Source organism: Protopterus annectens, chromosome 3.part1 (assembly GCF_019279795.1).
Source record: "Protopterus annectens isolate FY-2018-M chromosome 3.part1, PAN1.0, whole genome shotgun sequence".
In the NCBI taxonomy this organism is placed as follows: Eukaryota; Metazoa; Chordata; order Ceratodontiformes; family Protopteridae; genus Protopterus; species Protopterus annectens.
In genome coordinates, this window is record NC_056732.1 from 61,312,984 (window position 1) to 61,335,748 (window position 22,765).

General features: G+C 41.3%; 1 protein-coding gene across 2 annotated transcripts in view; it reads right to left on the bottom strand.

Annotated features, from left to right (window-relative positions):
• TP53INP1 (tumor protein p53 inducible nuclear protein 1) overlaps positions 1-21,801 on the bottom strand; it is a 176,256-nt gene extending 154,455 nt beyond the window's left edge. Inside the window, exons 1-3 of one of the 2 annotated variants that reach the window (XM_044066572.1) lie at positions 21,586-21,801; positions 15,291-15,580; positions 5,898-6,246 (exon numbers count right to left, since the gene is read on the bottom strand). In XM_044066572.1, the coding sequence (XP_043922507.1) occupies positions 5,898-6,246; positions 15,291-15,408 (467 nt within the window). In that variant the 5' untranslated portion in view covers positions 15,409-15,580; positions 21,586-21,801. Of the gene's footprint in view, positions 1-5,897; positions 6,247-15,290; positions 15,581-18,957; positions 20,997-21,585 lie in introns of those variants that run through there. The other variant, XM_044066573.1, reaches the window with a different exon arrangement.
• Between the last annotated feature and the right edge of the window lie 964 nt (positions 21,802-22,765).

A 22,765-nucleotide genomic window follows, 5' to 3' on the forward strand; every position in this document is an offset into this window, starting at 1 on the left:
ACGTTAAGTTAGCAGGTTCAAATGTAGCAGGTGTTAGCTATCCAAAACACAATTAAGATCCCAAGTAGGAGCCACCATTTTTCTTGGAAGCCACTTATGCCAAACCCCTTTCAAAAACATTTTGACACAAAGGCTGTATTGAAAGAGGAAGATCCATGTGCAGACATGCTGAAATGGCTAATAAATTAACCTTGATGGAGTAGTAAGAAAGGCCATAGGACATTAACTCACACATATATTGTAAAACCAAAGAACTAGACCTGAATTTGTGCTGGTTATGCTGTTGGCACAAAACTAGAAAACCACCATAATTTACTAATATATGGTTTTCTAGTCCCAGGCTTTCTTGCCTCCATTAATAACTGCTGCACACCCTTAGTAAACAGGTGCCTAAAAAGAATGAAGACCATATCATCCAGGCAGTCAACTGAAGTTGATTTGGGTTGGGGTATATCAAACACCCTTGTTCTTGTGCAACACCCAGACTGTGAGGATGCTTGTGGCAATTGCCCCCACAGCTGTGTGGATCAGAAGGTTGTCACCACAATGATCTTTAGTACCCGGATATCTGTGGAAAGGGTGGAAATGATATATGATCATTCCTGTCCAAAGGAAAAGAAAAGGCATCCATCTTCCAGTTTTTCTTGCATGGAGTTGGAAAGACTGAAAGCCCTGTCACTGTATTCCATCTCCTACAGGTTGCTAAGGGATGACCTGTGCCTGCTTACAGGGCAGTCTCTGACCCAGCCCTGATAGAAACACTACACATTCATAAATCAAACTGCACAAGGGTCACTCACTCCAGGAATCTTAACCTAGCCTCTGACATGGACATGTCATACTGGAGTGATAGATACATCTCCAGGAGAGATTGCCACTTCACTGGAACAAGCTTCCAATTCACATGAAACAGAGACCTTCTCTTACCCTCTTCAATTGCAACCTAGATCAATGGACAGGTGATCACAAATTCACTCCTGGACAAAGGAAGTCAGTATTAACTACCATAGACCATTACCACTTCAAACTTTACTCACCTAACCACAGACAACTGGGACAACTCTGAATACATATAGCTAGGCTTGTAAGGGCTCTGCAATCATTAGCCTAGTAACCTCCTATGAATTTAGGATCCTGGAGCAGAATCTTCCCAGCTAACTGTTCAGAGAGCAGGCATAATGAACACCCCCACAGATGGGTCAAATCTTGGAAGACCCCATGGCCTAGTCCATCCTTGTTCTGCTCAGCTCGTCTGCCACACAATCTTGCTCTGAATGAATGTAGGATACTGGAGAGGTGAGAAGGTCCCTTACAGTCATTCCAATTTGCTGGGAGTCCTTGGCTTTGGGAGGTCCCAGAATTTGTTTCTGTTGAGACAGTTTTTTTGCCAAAACCGGATGAGGGTTACAAAACCCCTTAGAAAATGTATAAGAGAGGGTCATGAAAAATCTTAAACTATCAGTATCAATTTACTCCTTTCATCACATAGTTTGATCAAGTCAGCAGCGGGGCAAAAACAAAATATATCCAAAGAGAAGAGGAGAAAATAAAATCTTACTTTTATCTTCAGAGAGGTTCTGAGAAAGAAGCCTGGCAAACATCCCTCAAAACAGTACCAGTTGCCACAGCCCTGGAAGTAACATCAACTGAGACATATACAGCAAGTAATGAAGTAATTTGTACAACAGAAATAAAATTATTTAAAGCAGATTTTTCCTCGCAAGAAGAAAATGCAGCAAAATATTCCTTATACTTTCACAATTAGTCAGAACAACCTTTGAACATAAGCCTAACAACTCAAAATTCTGAAATCAAAGTTGCTAAAGCAGAACAGCTCTTCTCATCCCCCACAAGGGGAGATGACATGCTTCGCTTGGTTCTCACAAACATGGGCGACCACTGCACCACTTCCATGTGCTTCCCTGGTGAGATCAGATTATCGGACTGTCTCAAAGTTTCTATCCCACCCAACCGTAATATAGCTAAAAAATTACTCAAAAGCTGACTAGAGCCTCCTGAAGAAGGGTATATGTAGCTTCACACCACCGGCCCCCTCACAGGATGCAGACTACTATGCTGAACAGTACGCCTACGCAGTATGCAAGCACCTGTACAACTGCATGGACTCAGCCATACCCAACAGAATTAAAACCTGCTCCTCAAGGAAACACAAACCTGTTTGGTGGGCATCCTCTATCAACAGGCTTTACAAACAAAAGGAAGGAACTATTGTCCAAGTGTAAAAAGGAACATATTCCAAATTGGAAAAACTCCTTCCTTAGCCTCAACAAGCAAATTAGATCACCAGTGAAAGCCTCCAAAGCCAAATTGAAACTAGCCTCCGAAACAAAGGGAAACCACAAAGCCTTCTTCAGTTACACCAGGAACCTCCATAGCAAAGCAGAGTTTGTTCCAAATTAGTACTTAGTAGTACCACTTACACTGATCCTGTTGAATTAACCAACCTGCTAGCAAATAGGTTCAGTGCAAACTTCACCCCCTGTCCCCTCCAAAGGCCCTTTCGACATCCCCGATATTTGTCCCGCACCTCACATCTCCATAGATCAAGTGCTAAAGGCCCTAGCTAGGGCAAAGAGCACAGCTTCCATGGGACCAGATAGTATTCCAGGCTGTGTTCTGCACCATCTCCAGCAAAAACTGGCTTCACCATTGAGCACCCTATTCAACCACAGCCCAAGTACAGGCTTCATTCCAGCACAGTGGAGAACTGCCACTGTCATCCCCACAAAGGTGGTGCCACTGTCATCCCCACAAAGGTGGTGCCACTACTGACCCTGAGTGGAGAACTGTCATGGTCATCCCCTTGCACACAGGTGGTGCCACTACTGATCCTGGAAACTATCGCCCCATTAGCTTGACAAGTCTGATCTGCAAAGCCATGGAGTGTATTATTATGAATCTCATAAACAAGGACACAGACAATCTCCAAGCACTTGACCCCACCCAGTTCATATTTGTCAAGGGCAGATTTTGCCTTTTGAACCTGGTTGACTTCTTTGAGACTGTCACCAAGGCCCTGGATGAGGGAAAGTCAGTACATACAACTTAACTTGACTTGGCCAATGCCTCTGACACAACCTCCCACTCAGGTATCATCAAAAAAACTAACACAACTTGGAGTAAATCCCTATCTCATCAGGTGGGTGGCCAACTGGCTCACTGACAGGACCCACAAAGTCAAAACAGGCACCACCACTTCTGATAGCAGACCTGCCACTAGTGGAGTTCCCCAGGGATCTGTCCTGGGATCCCTGCTGTTTGGCATCTACTTCTCAGAGGTCCAGGCATAGACAAAGGGCCTGTGGCTGACCAAGTTTGCAGACTGTAAGCTGAGTGTGTCAACAACTAATAACTGGTGCCAAACATCATGGCCTCAAGCTAAATGCAAGAAAAAAATGTATCATACCATTTGGCAGAAACATGGCCCCTACTGATTACCACATCAACGGCAACCCCCTAAGCACACAACCTGTGATGAGAGGCCTAGGCACTCAGGTTGATAACAACCTCACATTTCAACCATCATCTGTGTCTCACCTACAAGGCAATCTCAGACCCTGCCCAACCAGCGATGCTCCATATCCATATGTCTGTCTAACTCCTCAAGCATTACCCATTTGAAAGGCCTGAATCTAATATGAGACATCAACAAAACCTGCTGGAGAGACTGGTTTGTCTCCCAGAGGCTGCCCAGTTTCTGGAACAGACTTTACCATACATGTCAAACAGAGCACCTTGCTGACCCTCCAAGCACAACCTTGAAAAGTGGATCGGAAACCACAAATTTGTTTGAGGGGTTCCACCTGTGTCCCTCACTGACAGGGGCAACAGGTGCTGACTGAGGTTTAGTTTTGGGGATAAACTCTTGTCTGAGCTTGTTAGGGCCCCAGGGCCATTGCCTAGTAACCTCCCATGATACAGTCTGTGCCCTGTACTTCAAGAACATTCCCATAGTTATCAGAAAGTAATAGGATTAACTAAAGTTATAGCTGCTAGATCAGGACTGGGAACAGTGTATAAAAAATTAAGACTGATGACCTATACACATACTACTTACCTTTTTAAGGGAAGCTGGCTGACTACCAGGAAAACTGCAGGCAGTAGCACAAATAATCCAAAGCCACTGGGACTGGAGAAATTGGTGAAGGTCCTGGAAATTCCTTCTGTAACAGTTCACAGTATGTTTTGAAGGACTGAGAAACCTGTGTTCTATGGAAAACATTCTGGAAATAATCTCCAAGACAAACCTCCACAAGGAGGATCAAGAACCTGAGCTACCCTTGAGGAACTGCAATCAGAAATTTGAGAAAAATACCCTTTATATGTCCCTTCATGTTTCTGCATGGATTCAGAATCTTGAATCTCTTCAGGAAAAAAAAAAAAAAGGCTTCCCTCTTACTTTTCCTAGAAAATAATTTTATAAGAAGGATCAATAGCCTAAGTTAAACCCTTTAGCCAAACCCAGTAAACTACTCCTAAGGAAATTTGAGGACTAGATATACATTTAATTTCCACGTTTCTTTTGAGAGGAAAAATTAGGCTAACGGAATTATTAACATCATCAGCAGCAGCTTCCCCAGGGATGGGTACAACATTCTGACAAAACCCTGGTACCTCTCTCTGGCCTGAGAAGAGCAGATCTCCACTGCCACGGTCCAGGTCTGCAATCAGAAGTGCTGGTGCCTGTTTTGACTTTGTGGGTCCTGTCAGTGAGCCAGTTAGCCACCCACCTGATGAGAAAGGGATCCAGGGTAAGATAGGGGTGGTGTGAGGTACACAACTATTAATTCAACACTGCAGAAGGTATTCAAAACACTGGCCACAGCATAGTTACCCACCTAAGACTAAGGGAAATTGCTAGCCTTCTGTGGTGGCAAAGGCTGTTTGCTTAGCTTTTTCTTTTTGTGACTGGAAGGATGATCATAGGATCTGGGAAAAGAAGCAGCAAATGCATGTAAAACTTCAGCTAGTGTTTTCACGTGAAAAAAGTAAGAATTTGCCAGCCCCAAAAGTAAAACAAAAATATAATTCCTCCAAAGACAACTGGTTTTCAATTACTTTCAACAATTTTTAAACTAAAAGGTAAAGCCACTCTTGTTAAAAGTGCAATACAATCTTGTGACATCCATTAAAATGCAAACTCCTAGCTTTAAAATAACTCTCCTGAAAAGAAGTGTTATTAAACAACACACAACCTTTTTTATTTTTTAAACGGAAAACGTTTTCCCCCCAAAAGGAACTTATCTGCCCAGGAAAAGAACAGCACAAGCTAAAAGTTGCTCCTCAAAAGTCTCAGAGGAATGTACTCCTTGGCGTCAGGAAAGCTCTGAAGGGCTTAGTATGTAAACCTACCTTTTAGTCAGCTAGCTGGACCTGACCTGTGGTTTGGGTGCATTGAAGGTGCCCTGAAGCTTTGATGTTGGCCAGCTATTACAGCCTATGCAAAACATTATCCATACACCTAAGGGTACTGCAACAGCAATCAAGATGAAGAACACCCACCTGCGTTTTTGGACCACTCTATCGTTCTAGTACGGGTACGAACTGCACAATGAGCCCCAGAAGAGATCTCTCACATTCCATGGTGTACATTTATAGGGACTGGTTATGTGAAGAACAGGTACACTGTATTGCAAAAGCCTTGCCCAGACATATCATCATTCAGTGGTCTAAGAGGATTTAATAGTCAAGAGCTAAATTACTATAAAATGAAGCATTAATAAAAATAAAACAAGGACTCAAAGAGAGATGACAAAGGCAAATACATCCTAATCTAAACTGATGAGTAATGTCATTTTTTGGCCAATACGTTGTGAAGTTACTACCACTACTACTACTGTGCAACTAAATGACCAACATACCAATATACAACTTACCGAAGGTCAGACATTTCAGACTCGACAGACCTGCTGCCAGACTCCTTCAGTCTGTGGTGGACATTACAAATACCATACACGGACATGCTAGGATGTTCAATGAGAAGATTCTCCAAGGGGCTGGTCTCCACCTGGACGCCGGCAAGCCCAACTGCAGTAAAGCATGGGGGAGGGGTAATAAACCAGCTCTCCTCTAGGGGGCAGGAGTTAAAGCGAATGAAATGAGAAGCATCAGTCTCACCAAAGAGCTCCAGGGAAGAAGCAGAGCTGGACAACAGTTCAGGATAGTCTAGAGAGACTGCAGAGTCAATGTTATCTGCTTCTTCTCCACAGCAATTAGTGCAGCCATCTACTTAGCCATGCAGGGGAGAGAAGGAGAAGAAGAAAAAAAAAAAAAACACAAACAAAAAAGATAATCACACCACAAGTTATGACAGGAATGGCAGCCACGGAGCACAGAAAGAGAAGAGACATGCAGGCGGGGGAGGGGTAGCAGAGGGATAAAGAGAGGGGGAAAAAAAGTGTACAAAAATTCTGTTAAATTCTGACTGATAATTATACTGTCTACAAATACAAATTTTTCACAACAGTATCTGAAAGTGTACATCATTCAGACTAGGCGATACAAATGATCAAATAAGTAATAGTAATGCACACAAAATATTTATAATTACCGCCCTGTGTGTATATATGTATACCTTTTCTCTCTCATATATATATATATATATATATATATATATATATATATATATATATATATATATATATAATTACACACACACACACACACACACACACACACACACACACACACACACACACCTAGATCTGTAACTACATATGCATATGGGGCTACTTCATATAAACAAAATCCCACTTACCTGACTTTCATAACATCGAGCTGAGAACACCAAAAGTCTACAACATCGACCGCTCGGAACACCGACGTTTAACTAAAGGTTAAGTAACACGTTGACCAACCAGACAAACAAACTGAAATGGAAGCAAAGAAAACACACCCAGGTGGGGGCTTCACCCCCACCCCCCAACTAAATAAACCAGCTTTGAGATCACACTACTGTGGAGGTCAGTGGCAAAGGTCAACATGCTGGCCAAGCTGTTACTTGCCTTTAAACGTCGGTGTTCTGAGCAGTCAGCGTTTTGGACTTTCGGTGTTCTCGTGTTGATGTTATGAAAGTCGGGTAAGTGGGATGAAGGGGACCCATATTTTATATACATACATACATACATACTTTCTTGGTGCTGTTCAGATACTAATTCTGCAGTCTTAACCAAGAACTATAACATGTTTAAATAAATACAGTATAAAAAATTTACATATGTATTTTTTTTATTTTTATAACTAAAGTAGGCATACATGACTACTCATCACAGACCACGCTGTAAACTCCCTAGAATGCTGAATCTGTGGGAAGACCCTTGCTGCAGGGCCATCAAATCTGAGCCACTTTGTTCTGCTTTGAAAACAAAATTCCACTCAGGTACCACTGGAGCTGCTGTTTATAGGTTTACAGGTAAGTACTAGGCTAGTTGCTCGTGATCAATTTAAGCCTACCTAATTTCTCGTCAAGGGTGAGGATAAAAAACTCTGTATCCTGTGTTAGTTACATCTAAACCACTTCGCCAGCCCTGAGCCCTGTCACATCTTTAAAGTGCTTCCTACTTCAGGTAAACCACATTTTTTTTCCTTTCTGTAACACAAAGACAATTTAATAGAGCTGAAGTACGAATTATAGATCTGATGAAGTTCATGGTATAACTAGTGGACAAAAGTGCTTACAAGTGTACATCAAACAGCATAAATGATATAACTATCGTGGCAAACTTCCTTTGCCTGCATAATTTTTTATTGTATACTTTACAAAATAATTTAACCAAGACTGACTTCAACCAGAGCACACACTGAGGTAAAACATGAGACAAACAAGGATAAGACTGATCAGAGGCATCTTCAGAGTTGGGGCATCTTCTCAGAGAAATCCAGTGTTATGGGAATCTCAGTGTCTGTAGGTGGCATGCATACCTCTCAACCTGCAGCCACAGGCTTTTCAAAGGGAGGTTCATCAAGTCCAAAAACTGTGATACCCAATTGTTTTAATATGAAATAGCACACAACTCTACTCATTTCCAGTAGGAATGTGGGATACTACTCCGACAGACAAGTTTAAAAAACTGTGACAAAATCATGTCAAACTATACACATACTAAAGACACTGAAATCTGTAGGCTTTAAATAATGTCACAAATTTACCTCACAAAATCATTTATTTTTGATTTTGAAAATGGAAGATGCAAGAACAGCCCCCCTCTTTCTTTAGATTACTGTTGCCAAAAATATGCTGGCTATGTAGTGTAGTTTTCTGTGAAACAGACCACTTAAAAAGTCAGGAAACCATGCAAATGGGTAAATCACACCTGAAAACAGGGATATACCTCCAAAAATAGGTACATCATGTGCAGGAGTAACTCAGACCTGAAAATAGGCAAATACCTTCAAAACAGGTAAAACGGAGAGGTGTGGTAGCACATAGTACTACTGGTGCAAGACTGCCAGGACACAGACTTTAGCCAAACAGACCAACTGAGTGGGGTAGTCAAGACTATCCCTCTGATCACAACAGCCTAGGAAAACGGATACCTGCTTCATATACGGGGTACATGTACTTCATGCTAATGAACTAATGACAATGACTCATAGTTCAAAAGCTACACAGTTCTCCTAGGGGAAGTCTCAGTATGACTACATGCCTCAATGAAAATAAACATCTACAATATCTCCTGATCTCTTTACCGTCATCTAGCTACTACATGGTTCTACAGCTGGTGAATACACCTGCAGAAATAAAAAAAAACTAATTTGCTTGCAACAGTTTCTGGGTTAAGGACTACACAGATCTGACTCTCAGTGGAAATATGCTCCAAATGCTTCTTATGCAAGTCTTTTTAGTCAAGACAATTTGGCGGAAAATTTGGATTCAGAACTGGGTAAGTATTTGCCACAACTGAATAATTATATTTGTCTTCAAAACTGTATGCGCATGGAAACACAGAAGAACAATTCTCACTGCAATAGGTTCTGCTCCAACTATACTCAGACATCTCTCACTCCAAAGCATTTAGCACAAAATTAGGCACCCTGGGTTTACAAATTGCTTTCTACATACCGTAAACGGTATAGCTGAGAAGCCTGAAAAGGTACAAAGTGCCACATTTCTATATGTTGAAGATATTAAAAACACTTGTACTTTACTTTTGAGGACAAAGACATAAAACCAATGACAAGGCAGAAAGAGAAAGATTTGACAATTACTGTAATCCTTGACAAAATCTAACAGGATAAGAATATGGCAAACAGAAAAAGACATGGCCTTAAGGCAAGCTAAATTACAAGCACACGGTTAAAAGAACATAGGAAATTGATGTGGGCAACAGAAAATGCAAGTAAAATGCAAAAATGAAGGTAGAACTGCAACAGTAAGAGACAAACTGCAACAGTAAGAGAGACATACAGAATGGTGATGTGCACAAAAAATACTGTGCAGATGAAATTTAAGCTTGACATACAATAACCACAACAGGAAGTACTATCTTTTAATCACCTTTTAAGATTATGTACCACAATGGGCCATTTTTCGCAGTCAACAATTCTGCATCAGTTGTTGAACAAAATCATGACAACAAGCTACTTGATGGCACTAGCAAGTCAGAGAGCTGTTAAGTCTAAAGTCCGAAATGAATCATGGGCACCAAGACAATAAGTCAGACTGTTGACAAGAAATCGTGGGAGGTAATAAGCAAAATGTGAGTCTAAACTTATGTACAGGTGCAAACTGTAACATTTCTGAAGATACTTTGGAAGAACTGGAATCTTATGGGTGCTAGTAACTCATTTTCAGTGTATATGATTATGCCAAGACTCCAAGATCATTACCTTACAGTCCAAAACTGGGATTTCTTTGATTGCCATTTAAAATATCACCATTCCTTGTTTTACACTTTTTTGGGAAGAGCCCCCCCGCTCAACTTGGGAGCGCCAGTTTGGGAAACTTCCCAAGTACAGCAGATGAATGACATAGCTACACTTCCAATGTAATGAAAGCTTGAATTCTTGCAATGGAATATTTTTGCATTCCAGAACTGTGAGACCGTCGTCAAAGCTACTGCAACAGCTTTTTCTCATCAGAAGCAACTAATATGTACTGGTTTCCAAGTCCCCATATCTTTGGCAACTTTTGACAACAGATGCATCTGAGATGGGAGGCATTAATTTTGGGGATGCTCAAAGTCACAGGACAGTGAGTAGAACACTGGAGTGGGGAGAAGAAAGTTCGTTTACTCTCATTCTTAAACTGTTCCCTCCTCTATTAGAAGTGCACAGGGTAACTGAAAAAAATCCTTGTTACTCTAAAGATTATTTATGTTCTGGATAAAAAAGGAACATGAAACAAATCAGTATTATCTACTTGAAAACATTAACAGGAGACATTACAGGCATGTCCAAATCTGGGACATCATTTTACATTTTCAAGACTGTCTGTATTGGTCTTGAAAACCGAAGAGGAAGATGTGTGTAGAGTCAAAGCCTTAAACATCAAATTAACCTTTGAATGACAGAGGCATCTTAGGAAGGCTTTAAATGTAGACAGATAGGACACTGGGGCACCAGTCACTTCAACAGTTAAAGGTTAGCTGGTTCAGTTGGGGTGCCTTCTGTACACAGTTGGCATGTCCTCCCTGTGCTTGCAGCGGTTCTCCTTGGATGCTCTAGTTTCCTCCAGTGTTTCCTCCCATGTCCCAAAGACATGGGATCAGCAGATTGGGGACTCCAAGTTGTCCATTGTTGCATATGCAGTGTTACGTCTTTTTTTTTTTTTATAAAAGGCCTAGCAATTTTCTTATGTTCCATACTTGTCTGGTAAACTCTGCAGATGACAATAGTTGTTCACAAGGTCACTAGAGGAATCAGATGTTCAACAGCACTAGATAGATGTAGGACATAGGACACCTGAAAGTGTTCTAGTTGCACATCAAGCAATACAAGCACTTTAATGCCCATTAGTATATGGCATTTGTCTGCCACAGGCAGAGCTGGCACAGACCATAGTAACATGGGTAAATTGTAAAGGGTTGAGGCCTAGCAAATCAGAAATTCAGATAAGTGAGTAAATCTACAGAAATCCTCAGTACAAATCCTAAACACAAAAAGGAGGCAGCTAGTGGAAAGCTTCAAGACTAATTACAACCAGAACAAAGACATCAAACAAGGAAAATAACATCATGACATCACTTTCTCCAAACTGTGAATGATATATGCATGGTAAGAGAGAACTAAAGACAGTCTGTAAAGAGCACAGCATTAATGTGGCAGTAGGGCAGTAGAAGAGTTTAACAGCCTGGGAAGGCCAGCACACCAATCCTATGATGCAAAGGCAACAGTAAGATTTATCTAGCTTCCCATTTTGCTCAGGTTCTGAGAAGGTTCAATATAAGGAATCCCGATTAAAAAATACCGATCTCCACATGGAGAGGACTGCAGACTACTGCAATTTTTAGTAACTTCACAGCTATGGCATACAGGTCTGACTAGACTGGCATCCAATGGGGATCTCAGGGGAAAAATATTTCTTGCATTCGATTTTGCTGCACATTTCTGATGGGGTGGGATGTTTCGCAAGAGTAGACAGTGGGATATGGGTTGGACTAAAGGGAATTGAGTGCCATCTGGTTAGTTACACTCCTTACCCCCTTGTCCTTGGTTATCGATTTCCAGGTAGACAAGTGGAGGGACATAAACCCAGAATGCCTCCAGAGTATGGAGATCTGAAAAAGCTCAAAGCTGCTGCTACTCACCCAGGGATAGGGAATAGACTTGTAGTGAATGCTGGGGACCTATGCCTTTGGACTATGACCCTGATGAAAGTAACCTGGTTATCGCGTGTGCGTTCACAGCAGCCTTCTGCTAGTACTTCTTAAGTTCACAGATTAGTACTAGGCTAACTGCCAGTGTAGGCCATTTCAAGCCTAGTCAAATTACCCCACGTGAGAATCAACCTTGCACCTTGTGTTTTATAAGGTAAGCACCTTAACCGTTATGCCAACCTTCTGATGCTGGCTCCTCTGTAATTCATAAAACACAATTCTGTGGATGGAAAAACTTGACACCCACAGCAAGTCAGTTTTGACCTGTTCCTTCATTTTTAAAGGAGTTGGTGGACTTTCTTTCTAAACAAGTGAGTATCACTGAAGCGGTGTTAAAAAAGGACTTCCTGGTGTCTTTACTGAAACCCACAAACTACTAAGAGTGCTGTTGGATTACAATACTGACTGACAGCCCCCTCCAGTGTAATGCATATAATAAGGACTAGAAGGCAGTCCATATTTCAGGCAGCCGTGACCTGGTCATCAATGTTTTACTTTATAGATCCATCAGCAAACTTACAAGCATCTACTGCATTTTACTGACCAAGTCACACTGCAAATCAAATCATATGCATGGCACACTTATGCGTTCACACAAATAAAACGGCAGATACAAAGATGCACATTACATATCTATATGCAGAGTTTGACTCTCGGGACAATGGATCTTTGGAACATTACATATCTATATGCAGAGTTTGACTCTCGGGACAATGGATCTTTGGAGTACAAGAGCATTTTTCAGGACCACTGTAAATATCAGTGTGTCTGAGGTGCCTGCTCACACAGCACACACTGGGGGGGCTGGACCACATACATTCAGGTAATTCTTTTGCTGTCTTTAAAACTATTCATCAGGGTGAACTGTAGACCTTCTGCATTCTAAGCTTAGGAAGAGAACATGATCTTGTGGTCAGGTTCCAACTGGCTGCATTAAATTAGATACTCTTCAAATATAGGGAGTTCTGGGTGAGAGACTTGAAAAATTCAACTTTGCTTTTCATCCATGTCTTCTATAGGGGATTTACCTGGACAGTAAAAATGAGGTGCCTGGTCATGGCAATGGCCTTGTGAGCCTTCTTTGGGGAGTATTGATGAATCCAGAAGCAGCAGCTCATTTGAAGGAGGACTAGACCACAGAAGCCCTGAAAAATCTCATTCCTAAAGTTCCACCAGCTTAAAGGTGTTGGCATCCGGGTAGACAACTATGGAGTAGTGTAACTGACAAAGTAATAGCTGGTACAGATAAAACTGATAGTCATACTGTGGCACCACAGGCTCAAATGTTGACAGCATGGCCACCAACAATGACAGTAGCAATGCTCAGACAGACATAGCAAACCCCAGCACCGTCACTGATGCCAGAAACCTCAATGCTGGTATAGAAGCAAAGAGCATCAGCACAGCAAAAACTGCTGCTGAAAGCAGCCCTGTTGGTACATAGAGATCAAACCTCATCTGTGACCCAAGGAATTCAAGTTCGACTAGTGTCTCAGGCACCTACTAGAGTCAGCAAGTGGGACAAAAGCAAATTATCAAACACAACCTGCTCGTCTTTCTTGGGGGGGGGTGTGTGTGAAGGGAGGTACAGTGTCAAAGTGCTGGAGAGCTAGTGGGAGTAAATGAGATGTGCAAGTCTTGCAGAGTCGTAGAGTCAGGCAGCACAAGGGACAGGTCACCGCATAGGTGAGGCACCAGGGGCAGGTCCTGCGTTATGCCATTGTAAGCCTCCCTCCGTGATGTCAGCTAGCATATGAAATGCAGTGAATAACTTGCCTCCCTTCCCATTCTGCCAAGGTGGTTCCACCTGAGGGAAGCAATAGTATCGGGCTACAGGTGACAGACACTACTCTTTCACACCTCACTAAGGCAGCCCCACCCAGGTATCTGGAGGAGTAACACCAACACTGAGGCAGGATAAACTGAACTGGAGAAGTGGTTAGCTGATTTGTAAAGCTGCAGCACCAGGCCACCATGCTCCTTTTCCCTCAAGAAAGGGAAAAAAAAAAAAAAAAGAAGGAGAGAACTTGGAACCTATGACATTACAGGCGTGGAGAGTACAGATGGAAGACATAGTGGCAGGGCTCTGCTGCAGATACTGACGCCAGAACCAAAACTGGTGGCACCAGCACGATTTCAGCACAGATGCCCATCTGAAACATTGTGACAATGGCAAGAAACTAGTCTACAACATGGACAAATACTGCAACTGAAAAGGACAATGACTGAGAAATACCCAATGAGAGCAGCACATGACAAAGATTACAGCAAGAACGGACCACAGAATATTAGTGAAAGGAACCAGAAGTGCAAGAACGGACCACAGAATATTAGTGAAAGGAACCAGAAGTACAACAGGCCAACACAATAATCTTCTCAGCACAGGAATATCAGTACCTAGAGCCACGGGAGTAGAGAGGTCACTGTTCTACCAGATACTTGCACAGTGTATAGGTTTACATACTAAAACAAGGACTAAATGCAAATAGCGCAAACTTTGAGGAAAAAGCACACCCTATGCAGTCTTGTGTTCTTACGTTTTTCACACACTTGCAAAGTTCTATGGCAAGAGCATGAAAGAGGACTGCATTCTCAAATGTGGGTATCTGGAAAATGTTAACTCTTTGCCACTGAAGAAGAAATGTTAACTTTGGATGAAGTATTTGTTGACTTTACAATTAAAAACAAACCAGATGTCTAAAAGCATAAACAAATGCAAGACGAAATGCTGGTTCAGTACAAAAAAAAATAATAATTTTAAAGTTACAAAACATTAACTGGAAAAAATTTACATGAGTGGGAAGTATGAAGGAAGAAAACGGAGATCATCTTAGTCATCTAGCTGGTATGCAATATATATCGATCTAGGTAATAAGATCGAATTTTTAAAATGTAACTATACGATCAACATTTTGAAAAAAAAATAAAAAATTTGCAAGTACTGCTATGTCTCCCACACTCCCTGCTAATTATACCAACTTTAAGATCACACTACAGTGGGGTAAAAGGCAAATTCCCTGATGTCCACTGCACCGTGATCTCAGTACAGTTTGCCTTTTAAAGACGCTCATATGGTCTTGACTAAATGAAGTTAGACATTCTGTTGTTCTGAACTAAACTCGTATTTCCACTTTTGCCACTCCTTAGTAGCCATATTATATACAACAATGTAAATATTACGTCAAGACAGCGTCTGTGTAGCCTTTACTGAAAGCAGGAATCTTTAGTGCACATTCAGCAAAAAGATGCACATCACAGAGGTTTTTTAAATAACTTGTGCCAAGCCTAAAGCAACTGGGGGAAATCAGCATTTAGCTACAGATTTTCAATATGATCATTAAAAATTCTCTCTCAGAACATTTAGCAATATCGATATCAAAGCTAAGATGTACACTTTTGTTTTGAAGTCACATCTTCTAAAGGCGAGAAAGTAGAAATACAGGTTAACCTCACCTAGATAATTAACAAGTATCCATTCATCATCCTCTTTTTCTGTAATATTGGGTTCTTGTTCCATGGCAGTCACATTTTTAATCTCTCCCAAAAGAACATTAGTCAGCATCTGAAACATTGCAACTGTAGAACAGAGGTGTGGCTTGGAAGTGTTCTTGCAGTTTCTGAGCACCTCCTAACAGACTTCAAGAATGGCATAAAGATAATTCCAAACTGACAGGAGCACAAGGTATGCTTTTAGTATGAAAGATCAGGACGGTCGGTTATATTTCGATAACTGCTGAGTAAGTCTGTTAGGAACAACAAACACATAACAAATTATGTCACTGGTGGAAAATACTGCCATGATACAATAAAATTCAAAAACAATTCAAACAGCACTTTCTAAAAGTTACAAGTGGAAGGGAAAAGGTGCTACACACGGCCAAAATTGCTATTGCTATGGTTAGCATACTATAATACAGCTAATAAACATCTAATAGAGTAGGTTACATTTTACAAAACTGTCATAATATTTAATTCCAGTCAGTCCAAGCTCAAAGACCCCGCTAGACTCTGCTGAGACAATTTTGTCTTCAGTGCATTTCTTCAAATTGCCCCCTTGATCTGTGTTGTCTACTCTGACTTTTTTTTTTAACATTTTTACAGTTGGGAAGAAATTCTATACTAAACACCACTATTTTTCACGAATAGAATTAGCATCTAAGCCCCTGAAAAAAGCACCAGAAGAAGCCACAGCTCTAATGGAATGAGCCTTAACAGAAGACGGTAGGCTCTCGCCATGAAAGTATAACAAAAGGAAATAGCCTTTGAAATCCACATAGGAATAGTTTGCTTGGAAACAGCCAAACCCAAAGACCTAGGATGAAAGGAAACAAATAGCTGGTCAGACTTCCTGACAGCTTTAGTTTTATTCAGATAAAATCTGAGCTCTCTATGCACATCCAAAGTGTGCAGCACCCTCTCGCTGTCAGATTGCGGAGAGAGGAAAAAAGGTAGGCAAATTAACAGACTGATCAAGTGACAACTCAATAACCACCTTGGGCATAAAAGGAGGATTAGTACGCAAGGACACCCCTGCCCTCATGAAATATGGATAAGCCATAAGGGGTTGCAACTCGGACACCAACCTGGCAGAAGTAAGCACTAACAAAAGAACTATCTTCCAAGAACAATGTTGCAAGGAAGCAGAAACAGCAGACTCAAAAAGGAGCCAGAGTCAATTTTTCTAGAACAAAATCCCAGGGAGGAGGAACAGGCTTCCTGGTAGGTCTAATATTAAGGACACCTTTAAGAAACTGCTTAGCCTCAAATCTAGAAGCTAACAGGGAAGTTAAAGGCAGACAAGCAGAAAGAGCTGATAAGTGGGCCTTAAAAGAAGAGTAGAAATATGGGTCTGATAAAAAGCCTGGGTAGAGGAAGTATAAACCTTCTTACCCAGCCTATCCATGGTCCTACTGTCCTTGTCAGAAGGCAGTAACTTGGGACGAAGGAAGCAATTGAGATGGCTTATCAGAGGCTAGAGACACCACAGAGGGGTCAGCAGCAGGACACAAACAAAAGGACCAATCCTCGGGTACTCTGTTAACCTATCAGAAAAAGTAACCAAAAACCCAACTAGGTACTTATCTGCAACTGTGAGGGCTCCAGCAACAGAAACAAGCACAAAAAAGCCAAACAAACAGAAAAATGGATATACGTAACAGACAGGCAGTTAAAACAGAGTGTGGACTGGCGGGATAAAAGTTGAGGATGGTACGCCTGAACGTCACCTTTATGGCCTACCTTAGGCAAGGAGTAAGCAGGTGAAGTTCTGCATATCTTAAAGCAACGGAAATCTTTGTAAACTGGCCGGATGGAGGGCTTCACAGCAGGGAATCCCATTAGTAAGGAATACTGCAGTGTGGGTGGCCACGGTGGTGCAGCGGTTAGCGTTGTCACCTCACAGCAAGAGGTTCTCTGGTTTGATCCTCGGCTGGGGTGCCTTCTGTGCAGAGTCTGTATGTCCTCCCTGTGGTCGCGTGGGTTTCCTCCGGGTACTCCGGTTTCCTCCCACACCCCAAAGACATGCTGTAGGTGGATTAGACACTCTAAATTGGCCCTAGGTGTGAGTGTGTGTGCCTTCTGTGGAAGGTTGGGCACCGGGCTGGCAACTCGACACCGTAAAATTCCACTGCCATCATGAGCGGACAGGTGTTCTGCTGTGGCGACCCCTAACCGGGAAAAGCCAAAAGAAGAAGGGTGCAGCACTGAATGTAAGGACAACCGTTTTTACTTTAAACAACTGACTTGGGCTGAAACATACTCGGCAAACAAAAACAGGGCCAATGGGAAATAGAGCTAAAAACCTGGAGTGATGCAACATCAAGGCACCCAGCAGATGGCAGTGGTTCAAAAACAACAAGCTAGATGGGAGATATTATTGAGTTTAGTGCTTTCCTGCACTTGCTGAGTGCTGGGAAAAGCTTTCCCTCCCAGTGACCCTGTACTGGGTAAATAGATAAATCAGAGAATTAATGAATGAATCTACAAGGAAAGTAAGCACTACTTATAAAATAAGTATGTACTAAACTACTACTTAGTGTGTCATTTTGTTTTTGCCTCCTGCATTAAAATATCAATACGTTATTTTCTATTTGTAATAATGCTACTAAACAATACAGTGCTACAAAATATCATTCTAAGTGCACCACACTTCAAAAGTAACTTAGGAATACTGTATGGACAACTAATGCATTATACAAACACGACTAAACATAAGAAAAGCAACATCAGACATGCTTCCCCACTCGCACAATAGTTAAGGAAACCACTTCTTAAGTTGATGACTTTTAAACAATGCATTTATTCACTTTTTTCAATCACTTCCTAAAAACATCAAACTGAAATGCAGCTCAACAGAAACGCCAACAGCTTATTTCATAACTTGAGGGTACTGGTGTACAGGCCATCAGAACATTAACACTAGCACATAGCACCTCAAAACAGTTACAATTTTCCTTCTTTCATTACTTAATCAGGAGATGGTTCATATTTTTGCAAGAAGTGATACCAAGAGCATTCACATTCACTGCCAGTAATATGGCTCAGATGGATCTGCATCTGGCTGCCTTATATTCCACTTTGCCCACTTCCACTATATTAAGAAAGTTGAAAAGTTAACTAATTTCACTTCACTGGAATAGTAAAACATCAGGTTATTTCTTAAAATAGTTATATTTTGATTTTAGCCGCACTGTACCCAATGGATTGTATCCAAGGCAAAATTCTACAAAGCGCACACTATAGTCCTTAAGGTTGTGGGATAAGAGACCGCAACTGAACACAATATTTTACAGCCCATGGCATGTGCCCTGATGTAACTAGGTGTAATACTACTAACAAACAGCAACAGTTAAAAGAACAGAAGCATTTCAGACAGCTGATAAACAGATGGAGGACTCATAACCTAGGGGATAAAAAATCATCAATGTCAGTGCCATTCCTGCTTCCTCTGAAGCCATGCTACATTCCTGAAGGTACTGATGCTTTGCTGGACATCCTGCTGATGAGTGACTCACAACAGTCTTAGCAAGTGAACTTATAAGGCTTACATGTCTTAAATGCTGTCACTTGTTAATGGATTTAGTTTACACTCAACCAGAAAACCCGCTCATCTCCTACTTACCATACTATGTGAACAGACTCCTGTATGGAGAGCTGATCCTAAATTTCACTCTTCTGCTTGCGAGTTTCAGAGTGGCTAGGGTGGATACTATGCTGAGCCTGCACACTTCCAGTGTCCCTGTGGATTTCCTCAGCAACCCCCCTCCGTGATTTCCTCCAACACCCGACACTATTATGTGCATTACTGATCTAAACTGCACAAAGAGGTGTCCAATCCAGGACTGCTTCTCGGACATCATCAATTTTTGCTAAGCATACCTCTCTCCGCTGCCCATATTTTTGCCTCTTATGTTTGGTCCGTTCCTCATAAAATTTGTGGTTTTCTGGAAAATCATTGAGGACTGAAGTCATTACGTAAGGATAGACATTTGAGTTTCAGACTTCATACCCTTTGGAAAATGCATGCCAATGCGAAACCCACTATTCTGTCAGCTTTCGAAGTTTATATAAGCAACATTTAAAAACTGTCCCTGTTTTGGGCCTTTGTTCCTCATTATTTTAGACTTTGTCTGGATTTATTTATATATCTGACAGGGCTTAGTGGTAAATCACTTTGGCTATGGTGTGCAGGGTCCTGGGTTCGAGCCTTGCCGAGGCTGTTTACTGTGTATGTTGGGAGAGTGGCCTAATGGTTTAGGTGTTTGCCTTACAAACACAAGGTCCAAGGTTTGAGTCTCACAAGGGATAATTGGCTAGGTTTAAAATGGCCTGAAAGGGTAGTTAGCCTAGGACTAATCTACGAGGTTGAGAGATTTGTTGCTAGGAGAGATGCTTGCCTGCCCCCGGCTACAAACCAGTACCAGAGAATAAGGGTACAGTAATATAAGACTATACAAAACATAATTACCTACAGGAACGCACATATAAAAAGCATTTTATGGTAAGAGACAACAGGTGACAATATATCCCTTTCTGAAGTATACAGGGCTATTTGACACTTGCGTATATTTTTTAAATATACGGTAGGGGCAAATTATGTATAAATACATAAAGTGTTCTGTCTGAACCCTTACGGAGAATGAAGTCTCTTTACGGCTAATTAGATTACCAGTTTAGTGTGTGAACTGTAAACAGGAGTGTAGGTATACCACACGTGTGACATAAAGGAAACACGTCGAGGTGTCTACACTACTGAATGACATATATGTTCAAAAAAAAATTTCTGACTGCAGTGTCCGATAACTAACTCGCGTATTTATATCGGAAAACGTTTTGACCCGATGCCGGAAACTACTTCAGCACTTGGTGATACGTAACTTTTCGAACAGAAGAGCAAGGGCTTTAACGAAGAAAAATGTCAACGTGAAACTCTTTTCTTAACACATGCGGGCGCGTAGACATTTGCTATGATATTTGCCCATCCATAACAAAATGTTAGCAAGATGCATGTATACAGTTGAACACACTCATCGGCCAGCCTGCCGTTATCGTACTTGACCGCAAGACTTCGAAAAGCCTGGAATTAAACATTAAACCCCCCATGTAGTGCTCAGTGCCCGAGAAGTCAGTGTAGACTGGTTTCTGACAGGCTTTTCCAATGTCCCCAGATGATCCCAAACAATGCGCGTGCTGCATCCAACTGGAGAAACTAGGGCAAATAGCGAGGAGGTGGGATCTTCAGTTTTGGCCCCAATCGCATAACTAGGGCTCCGGACATAGCTCCTCCCACTTCATTTTTTCTTCTAACAGTCTATGTGGTGCAATACTGATCTTGTGTTACTAATCCTTTGTCTTCACATTACTTCGTGAGGCTGCGAACCCCCGTTCCTCTTCAAAACATTAACTTTCACGGCATAAAAACGTTTTTCGACACGACTTTTTTTTCACAAGATACAATTCTGCAATGAACTTGACAAAAAAGAATGCTTCCCTTATCTGTTTACTGCGTAATGTAGAATCAACAAGTCGCTGCGAGCACCACAGATCATTTCACAGGCAACGGCATAACAAGGAATTCAAAAGCATTTAGACAGCAGCTAGTTGTCACAAGTGTACATCGAATTACATTTAGAACATTCGTTGTCCCCCCCCCCAAAAAAAAAAAAATGAATACGTACACACGCACATCTATATAAATAAACAGAGCTTTACAAAACTGTCTTAACCCATTTCCTCCTCGCAAGAAAAGTCCAGACTTGTGTTACTATACCCCCCCATCCCGTGAAACACTTTTCCCCTATATATTTATTAAGGCACTGATCTTACGCTGAAGGACAACAATACAAGTTAAGACTGAAGAAAGGATACTACGACAATCCTTCCTATTCCACTACAGAAAGCACGTGCCTTAAAACCTGGAACTTATCAACAGTAAACAAAGCTTCAAAACTTAACAGACATAGACTAACAACATACTTTGAATCATTACACTTATGCTCCTACTTAAACTGCTGTGAAATATATTGTTGTTGCGTCACAACATTGTGTAAAAACAATAACGATTAAAGTAATATACTGCATCAGTAACACAAAGTTAATCAGATCAAACACTCCCAATGTAAAGTAACCCTAGTACTTTTTTTTTCCTTTCATAAGCTGTCAGCAAGGTCATTCCCCAATAAAAAATACCGGATTTGCTTGATTTTCCCCTCAGGGTCACCCTCTCTTAAGAAAAACAAAAGACACCCACCTTTTGCAAAATACATACAAATTATCCCTGACGACAGTTAAACATTGCACATAATAACAGTAACGTGAGGTAGATTCAGTACGTAAAAACAGTCCAAACGTTGAATTTAAGACCAACAAACATGCAGCAGCGCACCAAATAAGTACTAAAAACTTCTTAACCCCTTAGACAACTTCTCCCAAACCCAAAGCCTGTTCTTTGTTTTTGTTATACAAACACCCAACAGCTGATCGGTGCAAACGTCACTAAGGCCTGCCCCCCAGACAGCGTCATTAATCGGATCGGGCCAATTGGTAGACTGCTAAATGGCATGGTAGCATTTGGAAAGGTTGTCGCTAACGCACGTGACCTTGGTATATGACAGAGAAAGGCGGAAACAAACAAGGCGACGGAATGTATAATGAAAACCATAACAATTACAGCGTTTCCTGTAGAGGGCGCTGCGTGTTAAGAAGCTGGACACGACGAGAGAGTTGGTGAGAAAATATGAAATAAACAGGATGGCATCAGTGACAACTTACAGTACAGTAATGACCTGTTTAAACTCATAAAGCCCATTTAGTCGGGTGTAAGGACCAAAAACAGTACAGTTTGAGTAAGTTGAACTTATTACCATAACAGTAGGTGTTCGAATGGTCACTGCGGTAGTAGCCATACCTCGCAACCTCTTAGCACAAGAAATCTGGACAAATTATCTCACAGCAGTTCAGGTTTTTCGCTCATGTCTTGGTCCGATTTTTCATAAAATTGCGTTTTTCTGTCAAAATAAGTTATTGAATTCAGAAAATAATGACTGGTATTTCAGTTTCAGACCTCATACCCTTCAGATAATTCACTAATACAAAACCTGCTATTCTATCAACTTTATAAGTTTGTAAGTGCAATATTTAAAAAAAGTCCCTATTTTGGAGCCCTTGTCCCCCATTATTTATGGATTTGTCCAGATTTCTTAGTCTAAGATGTTGAGAGGCATGGGAAAAAGACATAAATAATGAGGAGACAAAGGCCCCAAAATACAGATAATTTTTAAATATTGCTCTTACAAACTTTGTTGATAAAATAACAGCTTTTGCATTAACATGGATTTTTGTGAAGGGTGTGAAGTCTGCAGCTCAAATGTCTGCCGTTATTTTCTGACTTCAAGCCTCAATGATTTGCCAGAAATCCAAAAATTTTATTA